The following is a 14,359-nucleotide window of genomic DNA, read 5'->3' on the forward strand; positions in this document are numbered from 1 at the left end:
CCTTATAGAATAGGTCATGTTAACGAAACCATTATACCCTGTATTCCCATAAATGGGCATATTTGTTATACGCTCTCTTTTCTACTGAGCAATTCGTGTTTCAATAGATCAATTAATGCCATGGCTTTCGATAAATTGATTAACTGAATTAGGAATAGGCTATGCATGAGAGTAGATATATAGTATGATATAGTCGACCCAGTTCACTGGCTTAATCAAGGATAGACTTACATGAATATACTTCCGCCTCTTCTGCTTTTTTTTGCCTGCTATAAAGGGCAAGCTTACTCTGATTGGTATTAGTAACAATTATTACTTCCGTTTCAATAAAGTAGGCAATTAACCCTCAAATTGATATATAACAAATGTGAGTAAGTATAATAGATTATTTAGGTAATTTACTTCAGGTAGACTTTCCCCATTACGCAATTTACAATCTCGTTAGCCCATAATGATTTGACAATTTGTGTTAGGCTTTTAGCACTTAGCACATGTTATCTTACGCCTGTTCTTTGATAACTTCTCAATGGGAGCAAAAAGGTATAAATACGGAATACTAGGAGCTTAGTTAGAACTGGCAACGACTAGCAAATCCAAGCAAAATGAATGTAAAAATAGTTTTACTCCTAGCTCTGCTGCAACTGGGGCATTTCGCCATGTCGAATGAGACACGTGAGTAAACCGAATAATCGACCGAGGACTCGAAGTGGAACTACTCGAACTCTGTTTCAGCTGATGTCACTGCACAAACGAATGATTTGGGCAAATGCCTTAGCAGCTGCAAAGACTTCCCCATCAGAATTGGCACTAAACTTTATTATATTGAGTCCAAGCTGAAGGTCAACTGGTTTGGAGCAGTGGAGAGCTGCCGCAAGTTGGGCGGATACTTGCTGAATATCGAGAGCGCCACTGAAATGGACTTGATTGTAGCGATTACGAGCTCGGATCGTTTCTGGATATCCTCGAACTGCTTGGCCAAGGATAGGGACTTCATTTCAATAACAACTGGAGTGGCCATGCCCTATAACAGGTGGCAGGCCGGACAGCCCGACAACCAGGCGGGCAATGAGTATTGTGTTCAAGCAACGGCACTCGGCCTATCAGATGAGCCCTGTGCGTCTCTCCTGAGCTACGTGTGCCAAGCGAACATACTATAGGAAGCCTATGCTAACAGCATGATCATTTGCAACAGTTGTTTCCATCTATAGAGGAATCAATATAATAATATAAAGAGTCGACGAACAAAAGAACACTTTGAGCTGCTTTCATCTACATGTCTTCTAAGTACTATAGAAAGATTTTCTGTAAATTGATCACTTAATGAATGCAGCTCAAGAGTTGTATCAGCAAATTATAAATTTTATTTATCAATATTGTTAATCCCCGTCTTTTCCACTTGCAATAGCAGCTCCTGCAGCTTATTGTCAAACAATTCACAGCGTATGGGCATCTCCAAAGAATAAAATGGATTTTTGAGTACATAATCTGAATACAGCTCGTAGACCTTGCGCAGCAAGAGATCCATGCCATTCAGGCCAGTTTCAGAGATCACAATGAATTTAACGCCCGTCAGTGTTTGAAAGCAATGTAACGTGAAGGTATCTGCTTCCAGCAGCTCGATGCCAGAACTCTTGGGCTCTGGACTAAGTTGGCTGGCGATGGCAAACAGCGGATAAAACATACTTGCGAGAAAGATTTTCTCGTTTGTTGTCATTTTGGGTCGACTAAACTTTAGGTTAATAGGAAAATTGTCCGCTGACTCCAGCGTGGTCTTGACATCGCGACCATCCTCCAGCGTGGCGCCATTGACGGCCATGCCATTGACAGCGACCAGCACATGTCCCACTGCAATACAATTTGATAAAACAGAGAAACATAAAGAAAGAGGCAACGCCTACCATTGATTCCATCTTTGCGGTTGAACGCTACGGAAACTTTCTTGGGGTCGTAGTCAAGCACCAAGTCCAGCGGGTATGTGAATGTCTTCTCATGCTCTATTCGGGGCACATTATTGTCGAGATTGAATATGAGACCACCGGATTTACTAACTATATACACTCCATAAATAATCATTTTTGTTTTATTTTCGAGAAGTCGTCAGCTGATTGTAAGACATCAAAATAAACTTTACATTGTGTTCCGCTGTTATTGAACAGTAATACACTGAAGAAAACCAGTGATTGATAGGTTAAGTTTTAATAGTTTAAAAAGGGAAAGGGAATCGCAATAGTCAAATTTTTTTAAAATCGATTAATTAGAATAAACTAATTAAATACAATCAGTGCATAGCAGTGAAATTGAGTGAATTAAAATTTTAGTAATAAAATATTATATGTTAACAGGGCCAATATGGGTCAACAATCGATAAGACCACATTTGAGACTATCGTGATGCAGGAAGTGAAATTCTAAGGTAAGCATTTAAGCGTTTATTATAGCTAGGAATATGTAAATAAAAAATTGAACATTCATTTTTAAAATATACTTCTTTTAGTGTATAATCTAATCTTTTAGTGTATAATTAAGCTAAATTCTTTATTTTGTTTTGTTTTTATTACGGCTTGCCGATCATTTTTGACAATAGCGGCAATCGGTATTAAGTTGAAGACCAATATTAATTTGATATCGATATCTTCCAAACGATGTATCGCTTGTTACAACGAGCTATCGGCCTCCTCTAGAACCTATTGCGCTATATTCAATAAGTTTCGCGGTAAGTAAAATATTGTGTTTAAAATATTAATATATTATTATTATTATTTAAAAAACTTGATTTTAATGATATAATCGGTCGGATTGTTTTCAAGTTGCATTAGTTACACACGATTAAACACTTAATAATTAATTGATTTTAATTGGATGATCAAAAGTCAACGATAAGAGGAAGAAAAGAGTACTTCAAATTTAATCAGTAGATTTTACTTATCTTACCTATATATATGCGTATATTATTTACTGATTAATAAAGGAAAATGTAATTGTTTCACTACATTAGCTCCGGCAAGAACATGGCAATTAAAAGCTCAGATCCACGCCGAGACTATCAAGGGTCAATGTCAGTTGCAATACTGATTTGCATGCTTGGTAATAATGCTTAAACTTATCTAAAAAAAACTTTCATCTGCTTGTTCACGCATCACTTGCACCATAAGGCGCATGCGCACTGGGGCAATCCATATGTCATTGCTTCATAATATAAACATCATAAATCGCATTACTTTTTATTCATGTCCATGTCTCTCAGTTGAAATTGTGCTGCAGCAGCACTCGGTGAAATTGGCCCAGCAAACAGCGCCTTAATAAAGCTAATATTCATAAACCGTCACTGGTGGCCGCGCTCACATACACAGAAACAATCACACTACACACACATTTATTCAAACGGTATGTGTTTGTATGCGCACTCAAAGAGAATTGAACTCTAGTTGTGGGTAAACAATTGTTCCTCATTCATGTGACTGTCTCCGAGAGCGTCGATTGTAAATCGTTTTCCCAAAGGTAAGAAGTCTCTCATTTATGCATATCTTTTGGAATTGGCACTCTGGCCGATTGTTATTGTAATAAAAAATTGATTTAAATAGCACACTTTGTGGTTAAAATCAATGGAACTGCTGTGAACGACAGCGTCTATTATTACGAGCTAGTAGCACCACAACCACTGCGACATAGTGCGCCTATCGATATTGAGCTGCAGGAACACAGGCAGCATGATATAGTGGACATGGTCCGATTCGATAAAGGCAAACTTATGGCTAAGGCATCCAATCTGACCTCCATTAGCTGGGCGCATGCCGTCAACAGTCAGCAACTGCTGGATGAGGCGCTTGGCGGTAAGTATAAATTAGTTCTTCAATCACTTTTTACTTTGAACTCAGCTATCCACGCTTCATTTCACAGGTGACATTGAAATGATTGAGGCTGACATTGTTCTCGGCCAGCTGAATGGCGAGGGCCCCGTATTACCGGTTATGGCACACCCACCTGCAACCGTTTCGGATTTGACCCTAGAGGAGTTTCTGTATCAAATTAAGGACTACAACGAGGGCCATGAGGGCGCCGAGAAGGGCGTAAAATTGGACTTTAAGTCTATTGAAGTATTTGAGGGGTCGCTCGATATACTGGATGAGAGCATTCCAAAGGTGAACACCACTATTAAGGAAGGTAGCAAGCTCTAAATATATTTCTTTAGATGACCTATCCTATTTGGATAAACGCGGATATTATCAGTGGCCCAGTGGAGCAAAACAGCTCAGTGCCCGTGGATCCGTCACGTTTTTTTGCCGGCTGTATGCGCTACAAGCAGGCCGTCTTGTCCATTGGCTGGACGACCAGATGGAGCGCCGATTACCGGGAGGGCGAGTACACTCAGACTCAGTGCGATGCAATGCTACAGGCTATCAACGACAACAATGTGACCTCCACCGGGCAGGTCATCACCTTTCCAGTGCGTGCCGGCATCGCAGCCAATAGCGGACCGCAGCTGCACGCTCTGGTGGCAGCTGTAAATGACACCAATGAGAGCACGTTAACCATTTGGTCGTCAGAAAACGATTACGTAAATGTGGCAGAGCTGCGAAAGCTAATCTTCAGTTTCGGCTTGGATCGTGTCTATTTGGACGTACCAGAGGAGCTGTCCTCGCAACTAGATTTGCACAAGCCAGGTAACGGTGCTGGCACCTTCAACTCCCTGGTCAGCTTCAGCTTCGTTAGCCTCTGCTTCTGGGCCTTCTCCAGCTGGTTGAAAAGCGTATAGACGAACGCATGGGAATTTCGTATTATTTCTGTTTTTTTTTTTGTTTAATTCCTTTTTATTTTCTTGATTTCTTTTAAATGTTATTAATGAATTATTCACTGCAGAGTGCTCTATGAATATGCCTTTAAGCTTTGTATATCACTTCATTTGCGTTTTATAAAAATCTTATATATCGCTTTACAAGAAAAATAATAATTATGCATTAAATTTAAATATGTATAATAGAATATATAAAAATACTTTGGACGTGCGCAGTTTTAATTTTAACAGGGGGATTGATAGCTTTAGACCTAGGATAATCACTTATATACAGAGTTAAGTTAGCCTACTAAAATAATTAAATGACTTATTTGGGGTTTCTTTCATATTTTTTTTGGCACTAATTAATAAATAATCTTATCAATCTCTCTCGATACTCCTACTGCTTGAGGTGCTATTGAATGAGGAAGGCATGTGAGCATGATGTGGGCTTCTATTTCTATGTACACGCGCGAGTGTATTGCTGTATGTGTGTGTATGTGGAACGTGGGGTCCTTAATCTATTTAATGTTATGAATTAAGCAACTCGACTAAGGACTAACAGCCGTTAACTAAGGTCCGTTGAGTCTTAATGGCGAGACGTGGCGCGGTGCATGTCTTTGGCTCCCCTAAGGCAACATATAGGTAGAAATATATAACATCGATAGAAAATGCAGGGTGCTACAAATTATGTATTAGGTTAACTAATTATCACATCTGTTGAACTGCTCTGTATTAGGCGATCTCTAGACGTATTGCCGTGGCTGCTCCCATCATCGCCATCTTCTATCCCAGAGCTCCGTCTGTAATCTAACAGACGTACGCCCACACGGTCGTTATGGCTGGCATTCTGACGGAATAACTGCTGTACATTTATCGTTGCTCCAGTCGCACTGACGCCAGCGCCAAATGTGGTAAGCGGACGAAGTACTGACGCCTTGGCTTTGGGATCGTCGCTATGACAGAGGCTCGTCAATTTGCGCGTCGGATACCAACAGGTGCAAATGAGGCCGCCGGCTAGGAGGATGCCCGTAAATACCTGGCCCAGTACAACAATGAGTGGAACTATGCCAATGTTGCTGGCAATTTCCTCGCTGACACGGACTCGTTCTTCAGCCCACATAAGTGGCAGCATAACGCGTGGAACACGCGCATATATTCTAAAATTAGAACAACGAGTAAACTGATTAATCTCTATTCATATGTTGAGTAATAAAATATATACTTACGCAACGCCCGGTACCGGCTCCATTAAATAATTTGCCTGGAACCCACCACCGACATCCATGGGCACGCCAGCGTTTGGCTCCAAAGCCATGAAAAATTCATGCTTCTCCTTCTCCGGCTGCAGCCCGTCCACAGCTTCCAGATAGCTGGGATCGGCCAGATAAAAGTGCGGATATGACATGAATATGGAAGTGTTGAAACTACAATGCTTAGTATTAATGACACCAGCTGGATAGCATTTGTCATCCACACACAAGCAACGGGTGTCCGGATACATTGTGCCATTGTCCACAGCGTGCCGAGTGCCACTGAATTTGTATGCTGTGATTCCGTGTATGCTTACTGTTTCCGTGTAGTCCAGCGGCACGGCTCGGCACATTTTGGGCATGTAGAGGTAGACGGTGTCATTGGTGTTCAAATTGGGAGGAAAGAATTCACCCATTGAACCCATAACGTTGCCACAAGTTCCATTATAGGCGCCCGTGTGCGTCAAATTGTTCCAGGTATGAATTTGACCCATTTTACTAATGTCATCAGAGCCAGTGAACATGTTGATGTCGCCATCAAAGCTGGTAGTGCCATTCCGCCCATACTGATAGCCAACACGATCGAAGGGCACATTTTCCGGGCTTATCATTTTGCCCAGAGTCACCAAGGAGTGTACATAGCCCTTGAACAACCACTCCTCAGCAGTTCGCGTGTCACTCACCTCCTGCGTGGAGCTCAGTGTGGTAGACGCCACAAATTGAAAGAAAGTGTTCAACTGGTGAAATTGTGTGGCAGCCGCCTAAAGCAAACAACATTTATTAACTCAAATCTTGAATAAACTAATAAAACAATAATAAATAACTTACGTGAGCCACTGTGTTCACCGAGGTAACGATATCCTGCAGCGTCCCATTGCTGCCAGCAGCATCGAAATAGAAGTAGGCTTTTTTGCGAAATGAAATTGAAGCGTTTTGATTGTGCCATTCGATGTCCACCTTATCGGGTTGCTCCCGAAAGCGATAGGGCCCGAGTTGCTCAAAATGCGGTTTCTTCGCCGAGCCCTCGTGAAAATCCTCTGGATTGGTCCAATTGAATAAATAAACATCAAAGTTAAGCGGCAAAGGCGACACTTTCCAGCCCTCGAACGCTGGCGATGTGGGACTGAGTGCCATTTCCTGAAATATGCAATTAGATAGGAGCTTTGTTTATATAACATATTTACAGTGTGGCTCAGTTACAATCCAAAGTATTGAATCTGAAATGTGTAACTAACACAGCAGCAGTATCAGTTGATATTACCAGAAACTCATTTCGTAAATTTAACCCGGCTCACCACTAAGCCGTCCGGCATAGGCAAAACATAAAACACATGTGAGCTCATTATTTGGTTCAGAGAGAGGCATCATTTGGCGCATACAGAAACTGCGTGTGCTTTGAGAATGTTTCAAACAACCTCTTGCTACATTGTTGGCTATCTATGCAATTTTCCAATCGTTCAGTCAAATGTCATGTGAGTCTAATGTTATCAGCAATGCCAGGCGGCCCATCAATAATCCATCACGACATGTAATCATCATATGGTTCGGTTCGGTTCGGTTCGGTTTTAAGTGTGTACCACTTGGAATAAATCCGAGGCGGCCATTTTGAAATTTAAGTTTTTAACTATAATCTCGAAGCGAAACTAGTTTCTTTTTATTTGTGAATTATTCTCGAGTTCAGGAAATGAGTAACTGATAAAAGGCGATAGCTATGTTGTGCGGCAACGACACGTGTGAATATGCACAAGTTTAAATACACTTCTCTGGCTTTTGTTCGTTTTATATATAGATAATAAATCTGCTAAACAGGTGTTCGGTGGTCAAGGCCCAATTCGATTGTTATCAGTAGTAAAGCCTTTTATGAATTTAGTTTGCAGGAAATGCAACCCGTTCAAAGTGAATAGACAGAAAACAGAAACAAGGGCGATCCGGACCTCGTTTCTAATCGCCCAATGGCAGTCAGCGCTATTGATAACTGGTTTGAGATAAGATAAAAGTACTTGTTACGGAAAAAGCTCAAATTGTTTGTTTTCTTGTTGTCTGGGCAACATACACGTAAATATTTCCGTTGTTAGCATAATTGCAAAATAGATCTGCGATCCGATTTTGACTGCAGCTGCCTCAGTGATTCATGTCACTGAGCGGTTATGAGATATCAATCCATATATACTGATACCAGCTACTCAAAGCTTCTAACTCGCTCGACTTAGTCACTTGCCAAAATATAGAAAAAATGTAATGTGACCATACGAATGTATCTTATCTAGGGTTTTTATTTTTCGAACACCTGCACACACTCAATTCTTGCTGTCTTTGTGGAAATTGATTCCAATTGATTTGGAAAGAGACAAGTGGTGAGCCAAGCCCCAACTCCCGTCGCCAATGCCGCACTAATTGTATGCTAATGAGCAGGGTTCACATTCAGTTGACCTCTCAACGTTTCGGCAAATTGACATATGCGAGAGCTGGACTCTATTGTAGTGGTTAGAGATGGAACTTTTCGTGGCAAGAGCGGGCAATGACTGATGTAATTACTGACTGTGCGATTAGATAAGACCTGATAGCAAGATGCAAGAATCGTGCAATAAATACATGTATGGCTTACCTTGCCGCGCATGCGCGTAAATATGTCAATCCAGTTGCGCAGAAGATAAACGCCAGCAGCTATACAGAAAGCGCCCAAAATGACGATGCTTAGCCGCCAGGCACAGTGGCGTGCACGTGACGTCATCTCTGGCTTCTGCTGTTGTTGTTGCTTTTGCGATTTTCGATGACGATTACTGCCAACGTCTTTGGCCTTGCCTGTGCAAAAGGCTTCTCTTGTTTTTGCTGTTATGCAGGCAACTCTCGTTGCTTTCTTTACGCCTGTTCTCTTGCTCTTACTGCGCTGCACTGAAGCTAAACGCTTCTGAATTGTCGCCGCCGAAGTCGTTGACGCTGCCTGCACATACAGATAAGCAAAAAAAGAGAATGTTAAAGTCCATGTTAGTAATTATGTGCATGTGTGCGAGCTCGTCTACAGGCGAGCAACGGCTTATCGTTATTGTTATCGAAAGCGGCAAAGGCTCGTCTAGGAATTTTGAGAGCCCAAAGAGAGCACTGCCTAAGAGAGGTGCTATTAAAATTAAGCGGATGACGCTTCGCAGCGCTACACAAAGCTTTACTGCGTCGTATAAATCTTACTATGTCTAATTGCCAACAAAAATTTTTATTTGTCAATGCTCGCGCAAATAACCGCTATACGAGAATCCGAACCAAAAAACTTACAATTCATAGCATTATAGAAAGTTTCAATGTTTTTACTATTCATGGTCAGGCTCTTAACCGGTTCGATTTGCAGTGGGACTGAGAGTGGGAGACAAAAGTAAGTTATTTTTGTCAAGGTATGACTGTTTGGGCCTTTTTGCCGTGATGAAGCAATAACACTTAAACATTCCTATGCATATGTAAGTATGTGTATATATGTACGTGCGTTCATTTGTTATTGATGCACGTAGCAAGGTTAAATAAACACTGAGAAAACCCGTTTTCCCTGATTCGATTGCTGCACTCCGTTAACGCCCAGCGCTTCACAGCAACGCCTACTACTGCCTTTTTTGCTTTGCGCTCTGATTACTTTACGCGGTATTTACCCAGATTATGGACTTTTTTAACATAGTGCAAACTCACTTGGGACTACAGAAAAAAAGCAATAATCACGCGAACTTAACACTTATTCATAGAGAGGCAAAAACGTTCGCTCGCGCTGTTGCTGGGCCAGAGCAACAGCCATTGTTAACAATTTTAGTGGGCTATTGACTAAAATAATTCAATGTTTTTTATTTACTTGCACAGGAATCCTTGAGCTGATATGCACGTCACTTCCGCAACCTGTTGACATGTTATGCGGTTTTGCTATGTTTACTCATATGCTTTATTTGTTGCTCTTGTTGCTATAAAACACCTATAAATAGACGACACAACAGTGCAATGTGCCAAACTGAACATAAGTACATACATAGGTATTTACATACATTGTATCTTCCCTCAGTTCGTGTCTTAATTTGTATTATTAATTTGCTTTATTAATCAGAAAACTCACTAACTATGCGTCACGATCTGGATTGCGAAACGCAACTCCAACAAAATTTGAAAAGAAACAACAAGTATGTATATTTATTTTATGTTTGATAATCGTTATAAAAAGGAACGTATGGTTAGCAAGCACTCTGCGATTAAGGCTCTCGCGCTCGCGCGTTTGTGCTCTCTGACGAGTATGCTTGCGCTCACACACACGCACTCACTCTCACTGACTCTCAACAGAAACAACAAGTTAGTACATGCGTAGGGATTTGTTTCTTACGTTTTAGCTCTAAAAAACGTTGTTTTATATTTGCGTATTCAACTTTTATTTTAGCACTTTTTGCAGTTGTCACTTCTGCTGCTTCTTCGTTTTTTGTTCGAATCGCATGCCATTTTACAATCGTATACTTTGTTATCGTTCTCAAATACGTTTCAATTGAATTCAATTTAAATAACGCGAGTATAAATATTTATTAGATATTATCATTAAAACGATTCGTCAAATGCGCTGTGTGGTCTTTACTGTGTCTGTTTGCATTGCGGCGTCTATTTCTTGCTTATTTCCGTCTCATTCGCTCACACGACTTTTAATCACTAGACAACGACGAACCGTTAACTTGATCTTGAACTCAGCCAAACAGCCACGCGCCGCTTAACATTTGTGTCCGAGTGGCGCTGTGCCTATTCTGTGACTGAAACTATTTTCTGTTTTCAAATTGCCACCAAGCAGCAATTATACATATATTTTTCATTAAACGCAAATATAAAAATGTATTTAGCTGGTCGACTAAAAAATACGCTACAGTTAGATTATTAATTTTGAAAATTAATTTTTCTTGAAGGAAACTTTTGCAGTATTAATAAAAGCTTCAAAATAATTATAGATGGCCATAAACTAAGTTCAAACTGCAGCATATTTTAGGGAATCAAGTTTTTTTTTCATAACAAATAGTATTTTGCTGATATGTACATACTGGATCAAACACAAATACCAATACAGTCGAATGTGTAGACAATACAGATAGATATTTATAAAAAATATACACATGTGTTACAAAATGGCTATGAAAATGATAGGATGAATGAAGACAGGGTATGCAGCACAAATGAGCGTGTAGCAGTAACAGAGCATACGCATTGTTCAAGAGCTGTCGTTCTCTCGTTTAGCTCTCACCATCTCTTTTGCTCTCTGGCAATGCGTGTTGCCCATCCATGACAAAACCGGTTCCATGTCTTTGAAACGGTTATATTACTATGCATATGCACATAATCGACATGAAACGGTCATAATTCGATTTTATTCAAATAGTCTTAACGGACTTTTGCCAACAAATGATTTAACGTTAAAATATGTGCATTTATCTGACCACATACTCAAGTGTATATAAAATTATATATTTAAAATGCTTATCAGTAAATAGTAAGCGAGTTTGCCGTTTGCGTGATTAGTTTTTTTGTATAGCCTACAGTTCGTTTCGATAACATAAAATCGATCAGCGTAAGTAATTGAACCATTTAAACGGAAAGAAAAGAAAGATAGAGAGAGAGAGACATTGAAATAATTAAAAGTTTTAAATCAGAGATTATTCAACTTTAACTTTGTTTGACCTCAATGCACATAATATAAAATAATAATAAGGTGATCGGCACTTAAACAAATTATAAACGTATATAATATATCAATTAATAAAAAATATAATAATGAGCTATACACATAGCTAATCTCTTATGATTCCTATATTTTATTCATAAAATTGAATTGAAAAGAAGGGCAAGCAGCATTTGATAATATATTTTGTTAGCTTCATTTTAGAGCACCGCAAAATATCGAACGGCGTTAACACTTATATTCAGACTTAAAATGTGTATCCTATAACTAGAACCCTATCACATTACATTCTATTCAATATAGCCGTCCAGAGCTACGCATCTCCAGACGATGGCACAAACTGTAGTCCCACGAGTAGAGGGGAATCCTCGACTCCTTGGGCTTTAATCTCTACAGTCGCTGCGGCCTGCATTCGGTTTTCCAGGTTAGTTATATCGATCTTACGCATAAAGTGCTTATGCAAAAAGATCTGGCGCGGATACCAGAGTAGCAGGACGAGGCCCAATCCTACAGCAATGCAGCTACAGATCTTACCCATCAGCACAGAGATCGGTAGGAGCTTTAGGTAGAATAGCAGATCGGGCGTGATGCGTACTCTGTAGTCAACCCAAACGAGTGGAAAGAAAGTGCGACGTGACTTCCGGAAGATGCTGCAATGCGAGAAGTTTTCACTTTATTTAAAGATTCAAATGGAAGTTTTTAGAAATACTCACGACTCTGGACGAGGTTCCACCAGCAGACTGATCATGAGACGCGCTTTGATGTCTAACAGCATGCCAGTGGTGGGCTCTAGTATGACAGTCATCTCATGGCGCTCCTTGTCGGGTTTCATGCCCTCCACTGCATCAACGTAGTAGGGATCGGCATTATAGAAATGTGGAGAGGATGCAAACACAGGCACATCGTACCAGCAGGCAGACAAATTCAGGACACCAGAGCGCACCTCCTTGCAGCTACCCGTGCAGTAGCAGCTGTGCTCAGGATTATCAGTGCCTACAAATTGGCATAATTAATGTCGTCTGCATAGCGCCTCCATTGAATTGACTCACCATTTGCCATATTTCTAGGAGTGCCCTTGTAAACGTGCGCCGCGATGCCCTCGAAGAGCGTCTTGCCCGCATAGTCCAATATCAGCTCGCGGCAAATGTCGGGCAAGAAGTATGAGATCGGCTTGCCCTCGAGCAGCGGAATTGGATGGAACTCACCCGTGCTGCCGCTCAACTTGCAGTTGGGCTGACCAGCTGTCACATTATCGTAGCGCCAGCGGGCTATTTGGCCCAGTTTACTGAAGTCCTGCTGGCCAGTGTAGACATTGTGATGCCCGTAGATCTGTTCACTGTCATTGCGCTGCGAGAGGGAAGGATGAAGAGTTGTGGCTTTCATGTTAATGTGCCTTGAGCTTACCGGATAGCCATAGCCAATGCGCTCGTAGGGGAAGTGTAGCTCCGGCACCATGCGAGTGGGCACCATTTTGCTAATCTTTATCAGCGGCGTATCGAAGCCACTAAAGAGCCAGTCGTCGGCTGGCCTAATGAAGGTCGGCTCATTGCCATTCATATTGATGGCCATTAACATCAGAGTGCGTAACATCGGATTCCACTTCTGCATCTTGTTGACTAGACCCACGCTCAGCGTGTTTGGGGCCACGATGGAGTCCGTGAGATTTCGGGCACTGGCCTCCTTGTCAAAGTAGAAGTGGCTGCGGCGCATGTAGGATACTGTGGAGTTCTCCGGGTGCCAGACCACATTACGTTTCTCTTGTCTCTCCGTAAAGACATACGGCCCCAGCTCCTCGAAGCGCGGCTTCACATTTGGATTGTTGAACTCCTCCGAGTTCGTCCAGTTAAAGATGAAGACATTTGCAGTCATGCCTAAGCTGGGCGACTGCCACAGGTTGGTCAGCATCGAGTTCGGCTTGAGCACCATAAACTGCGGAGCATTGTGAGTTGCTGAATAGTCGTTCATTTAGATCAGCTAGTACTGGCTGGACTTACCCACTCTAAGGTGCGTCGCTGTATACGTTCGAAATTCAGTACAGATATTAGACCCAAGGCGGCGAGCAGTAAACCCACCAAACTGGTCAAAGCAATGCGATTTTTTCCGATCATGACCCTCACAACGCAATAGTCGGCTCTGCAATGTGATTATTTAGATTAGATTTCTATCGTACTGCCAATAGGTTAAGAATAGCGGAGAATATTTTATCGGACTACGGCAATTAGCAATAGCCGTCCTATAAAATATTCTTAGGCATTTTAATTGCCGTATATTTATGGTAAATATTAAGTTATGAACGAAACTGCACCCGGCTAACATAAATCATCTAGTATCTAGCTTCTTGTAATTAGATATGCAAACTATTAGCAAGTATCTAAAATGAATATCTTGTAGCTTAAGTAAAAGGTAGAATATATCTAGTAATTATAGGCACAAATTTGCATAAGGTGTATCATTTACATTGTTTATATGCAGAGCTCTAAGGCTTACTATGTTGCAAACCTTTACTTTAATAGCCCCATTGATTAGAAATTGATTTAAGAATCAGATTATTTTTGCTATTTATACTCACCTGCAATGCACAGAGTATATTTGTTTTTAATTCATAAGCTTCATGTGCAAACATTTATTATTCTCTCGCAAGGTTTTACCTGTTTTTTATTATCTA

The 14,359-nt window shown here is 40.9% G+C and overlaps 4 protein-coding genes across 5 annotated transcripts; 2 read left to right on the plus strand and 2 right to left on the minus strand.

Moving 5' to 3' along the window:
• Window positions 1-354: 354 nt before the first annotated feature.
• On the plus strand, window positions 355-1,326 carry LOC111603761 (C-type lectin 37Db-like). The gene is made up of 2 exons (XM_023321493.2): window positions 355-672; window positions 733-1,326. The coding sequence occupies exons 1-2, from the start codon at window positions 603-605 to the stop codon at window positions 1,155-1,157; spliced, it is 495 nt and encodes a 164-aa protein (XP_023177261.1). The 5' UTR covers window positions 355-602; the 3' UTR covers window positions 1,158-1,326.
• Window positions 1,327-1,345: 19 nt separating this feature from the next.
• Window positions 1,346-2,178, minus strand: LOC111603760 (trafficking protein particle complex subunit 4). Its single transcript, XM_023321492.2, has 2 exons — window positions 1,899-2,178; window positions 1,346-1,845 (listed from the first exon to the last, which is right to left on the minus strand). Exons 1-2 carry the CDS (start codon window positions 2,071-2,073, stop codon window positions 1,361-1,363), a joined length of 660 nt encoding a protein of 219 aa, XP_023177260.1. The 5' UTR covers window positions 2,074-2,178; the 3' UTR covers window positions 1,346-1,360.
• A 214-nt stretch (window positions 2,179-2,392) lies between these two features.
• On the plus strand, window positions 2,393-5,042 carry LOC111603747 (protein FAM151B). Of its 2 annotated transcripts, none has more exons than XM_023321467.2 (6): window positions 2,393-2,412; window positions 2,584-2,712; window positions 2,995-3,083; window positions 3,581-3,829; window positions 3,897-4,138; window positions 4,189-5,042. In XM_023321467.2, the coding sequence occupies exons 3-6, from the start codon at window positions 3,008-3,010 to the stop codon at window positions 4,750-4,752; spliced, it is 1,131 nt and encodes a 376-aa protein (XP_023177235.1). In that variant the 5' UTR covers window positions 2,393-2,412; window positions 2,584-2,712; window positions 2,995-3,007; the 3' UTR covers window positions 4,753-5,042. The 2 variants fall into 2 exon arrangements, with proteins under 2 accessions (XP_023177235.1, XP_023177236.1); XM_023321468.2 differs by lacking the exon at window positions 2,995-3,083 and adding an exon at window positions 3,244-3,497 and having other exon boundaries at window positions 2,394-2,412.
• A 90-nt stretch (window positions 5,043-5,132) lies between these two features.
• LOC111603776 lies at window positions 5,133-13,817 on the minus strand. Its single transcript, XM_023321511.2, has 10 exons — window positions 13,689-13,817; window positions 13,099-13,623; window positions 12,744-13,041; window positions 12,408-12,687; window positions 12,012-12,344; window positions 9,850-9,928; window positions 8,629-8,964; window positions 6,852-7,160; window positions 6,000-6,784; window positions 5,133-5,930 (listed from the first exon to the last, which is right to left on the minus strand). Exons 1-10 carry the CDS (start codon window positions 13,800-13,802, stop codon window positions 5,471-5,473), a joined length of 3,519 nt encoding a protein of 1,172 aa, XP_023177279.2. The 5' UTR covers window positions 13,803-13,817; the 3' UTR covers window positions 5,133-5,470.
• Between the last annotated feature and the right edge of the window lie 542 nt (window positions 13,818-14,359).

Source organism: Drosophila hydei, unplaced genomic scaffold (assembly GCF_003285905.1).
Source record: "Drosophila hydei strain 15085-1641.00,03,60 unplaced genomic scaffold, DhydRS2 tig00008114-arrow-pilon, whole genome shotgun sequence".
NCBI lineage: Eukaryota > Metazoa > Arthropoda > Insecta > Diptera > Drosophilidae > Drosophila > Drosophila hydei.

Bases quoted from the DNA above. Each gene is read 5' to 3' on its own strand.
- LOC111603760 (XM_023321492.2), bottom strand. From the start codon at position 2,073: ATGATTATTTATGGAGTGTATATAGTTAGTAAATCCGGTGGTCTCATA. The intron at 1,846-1,898 runs GTAGGCGTTGCC...ATTGTATTGCAG, and splicing joins CCGCAAAGATGGAATCAATG to TGGGACATGTGCTGGTCGCT.
- LOC111603761 (XM_023321493.2), top strand. From the start codon at position 603: ATGAATGTAAAAATAGTTTTACTCCTAGCTCTGCTGCAACTGGGGCAT. The intron at 673-732 runs GTGAGTAAACCG...ACTCTGTTTCAG, and splicing joins CGCCATGTCGAATGAGACAC to CTGATGTCACTGCACAAACG.
- LOC111603776 (XM_023321511.2), bottom strand. From the start codon at position 13,802: ATGATCGGAAAAAATCGCATTGCTTTGACCAGTTTGGTGGGTTTACTG. The intron at 12,345-12,407 runs GTGAGTATTTCT...CTCGCATTGCAG, and splicing joins GTGGAACCTCGTCCAGAGTC to CATCTTCCGGAAGTCACGTC. The intron at 9,929-12,011 runs GTAGCTCTGGAC...ATAAAGCATATG, and splicing joins GTGCCATCGTCTGGAGATGC to AGTAAACATAGCAAAACCGC.
- LOC111603747 (XM_023321467.2), top strand. From the start codon at position 3,008: ATGGCAATTAAAAGCTCAGATCCACGCCGAGACTATCAAGGGTCAATG. The intron at 3,830-3,896 runs GTAAGTATAAAT...TTCATTTCACAG, and splicing joins GCTGGATGAGGCGCTTGGCG to GTGACATTGAAATGATTGAG. The intron at 4,139-4,188 runs GTGAACACCACT...ATATTTCTTTAG, and splicing joins TGGATGAGAGCATTCCAAAG to ATGACCTATCCTATTTGGAT.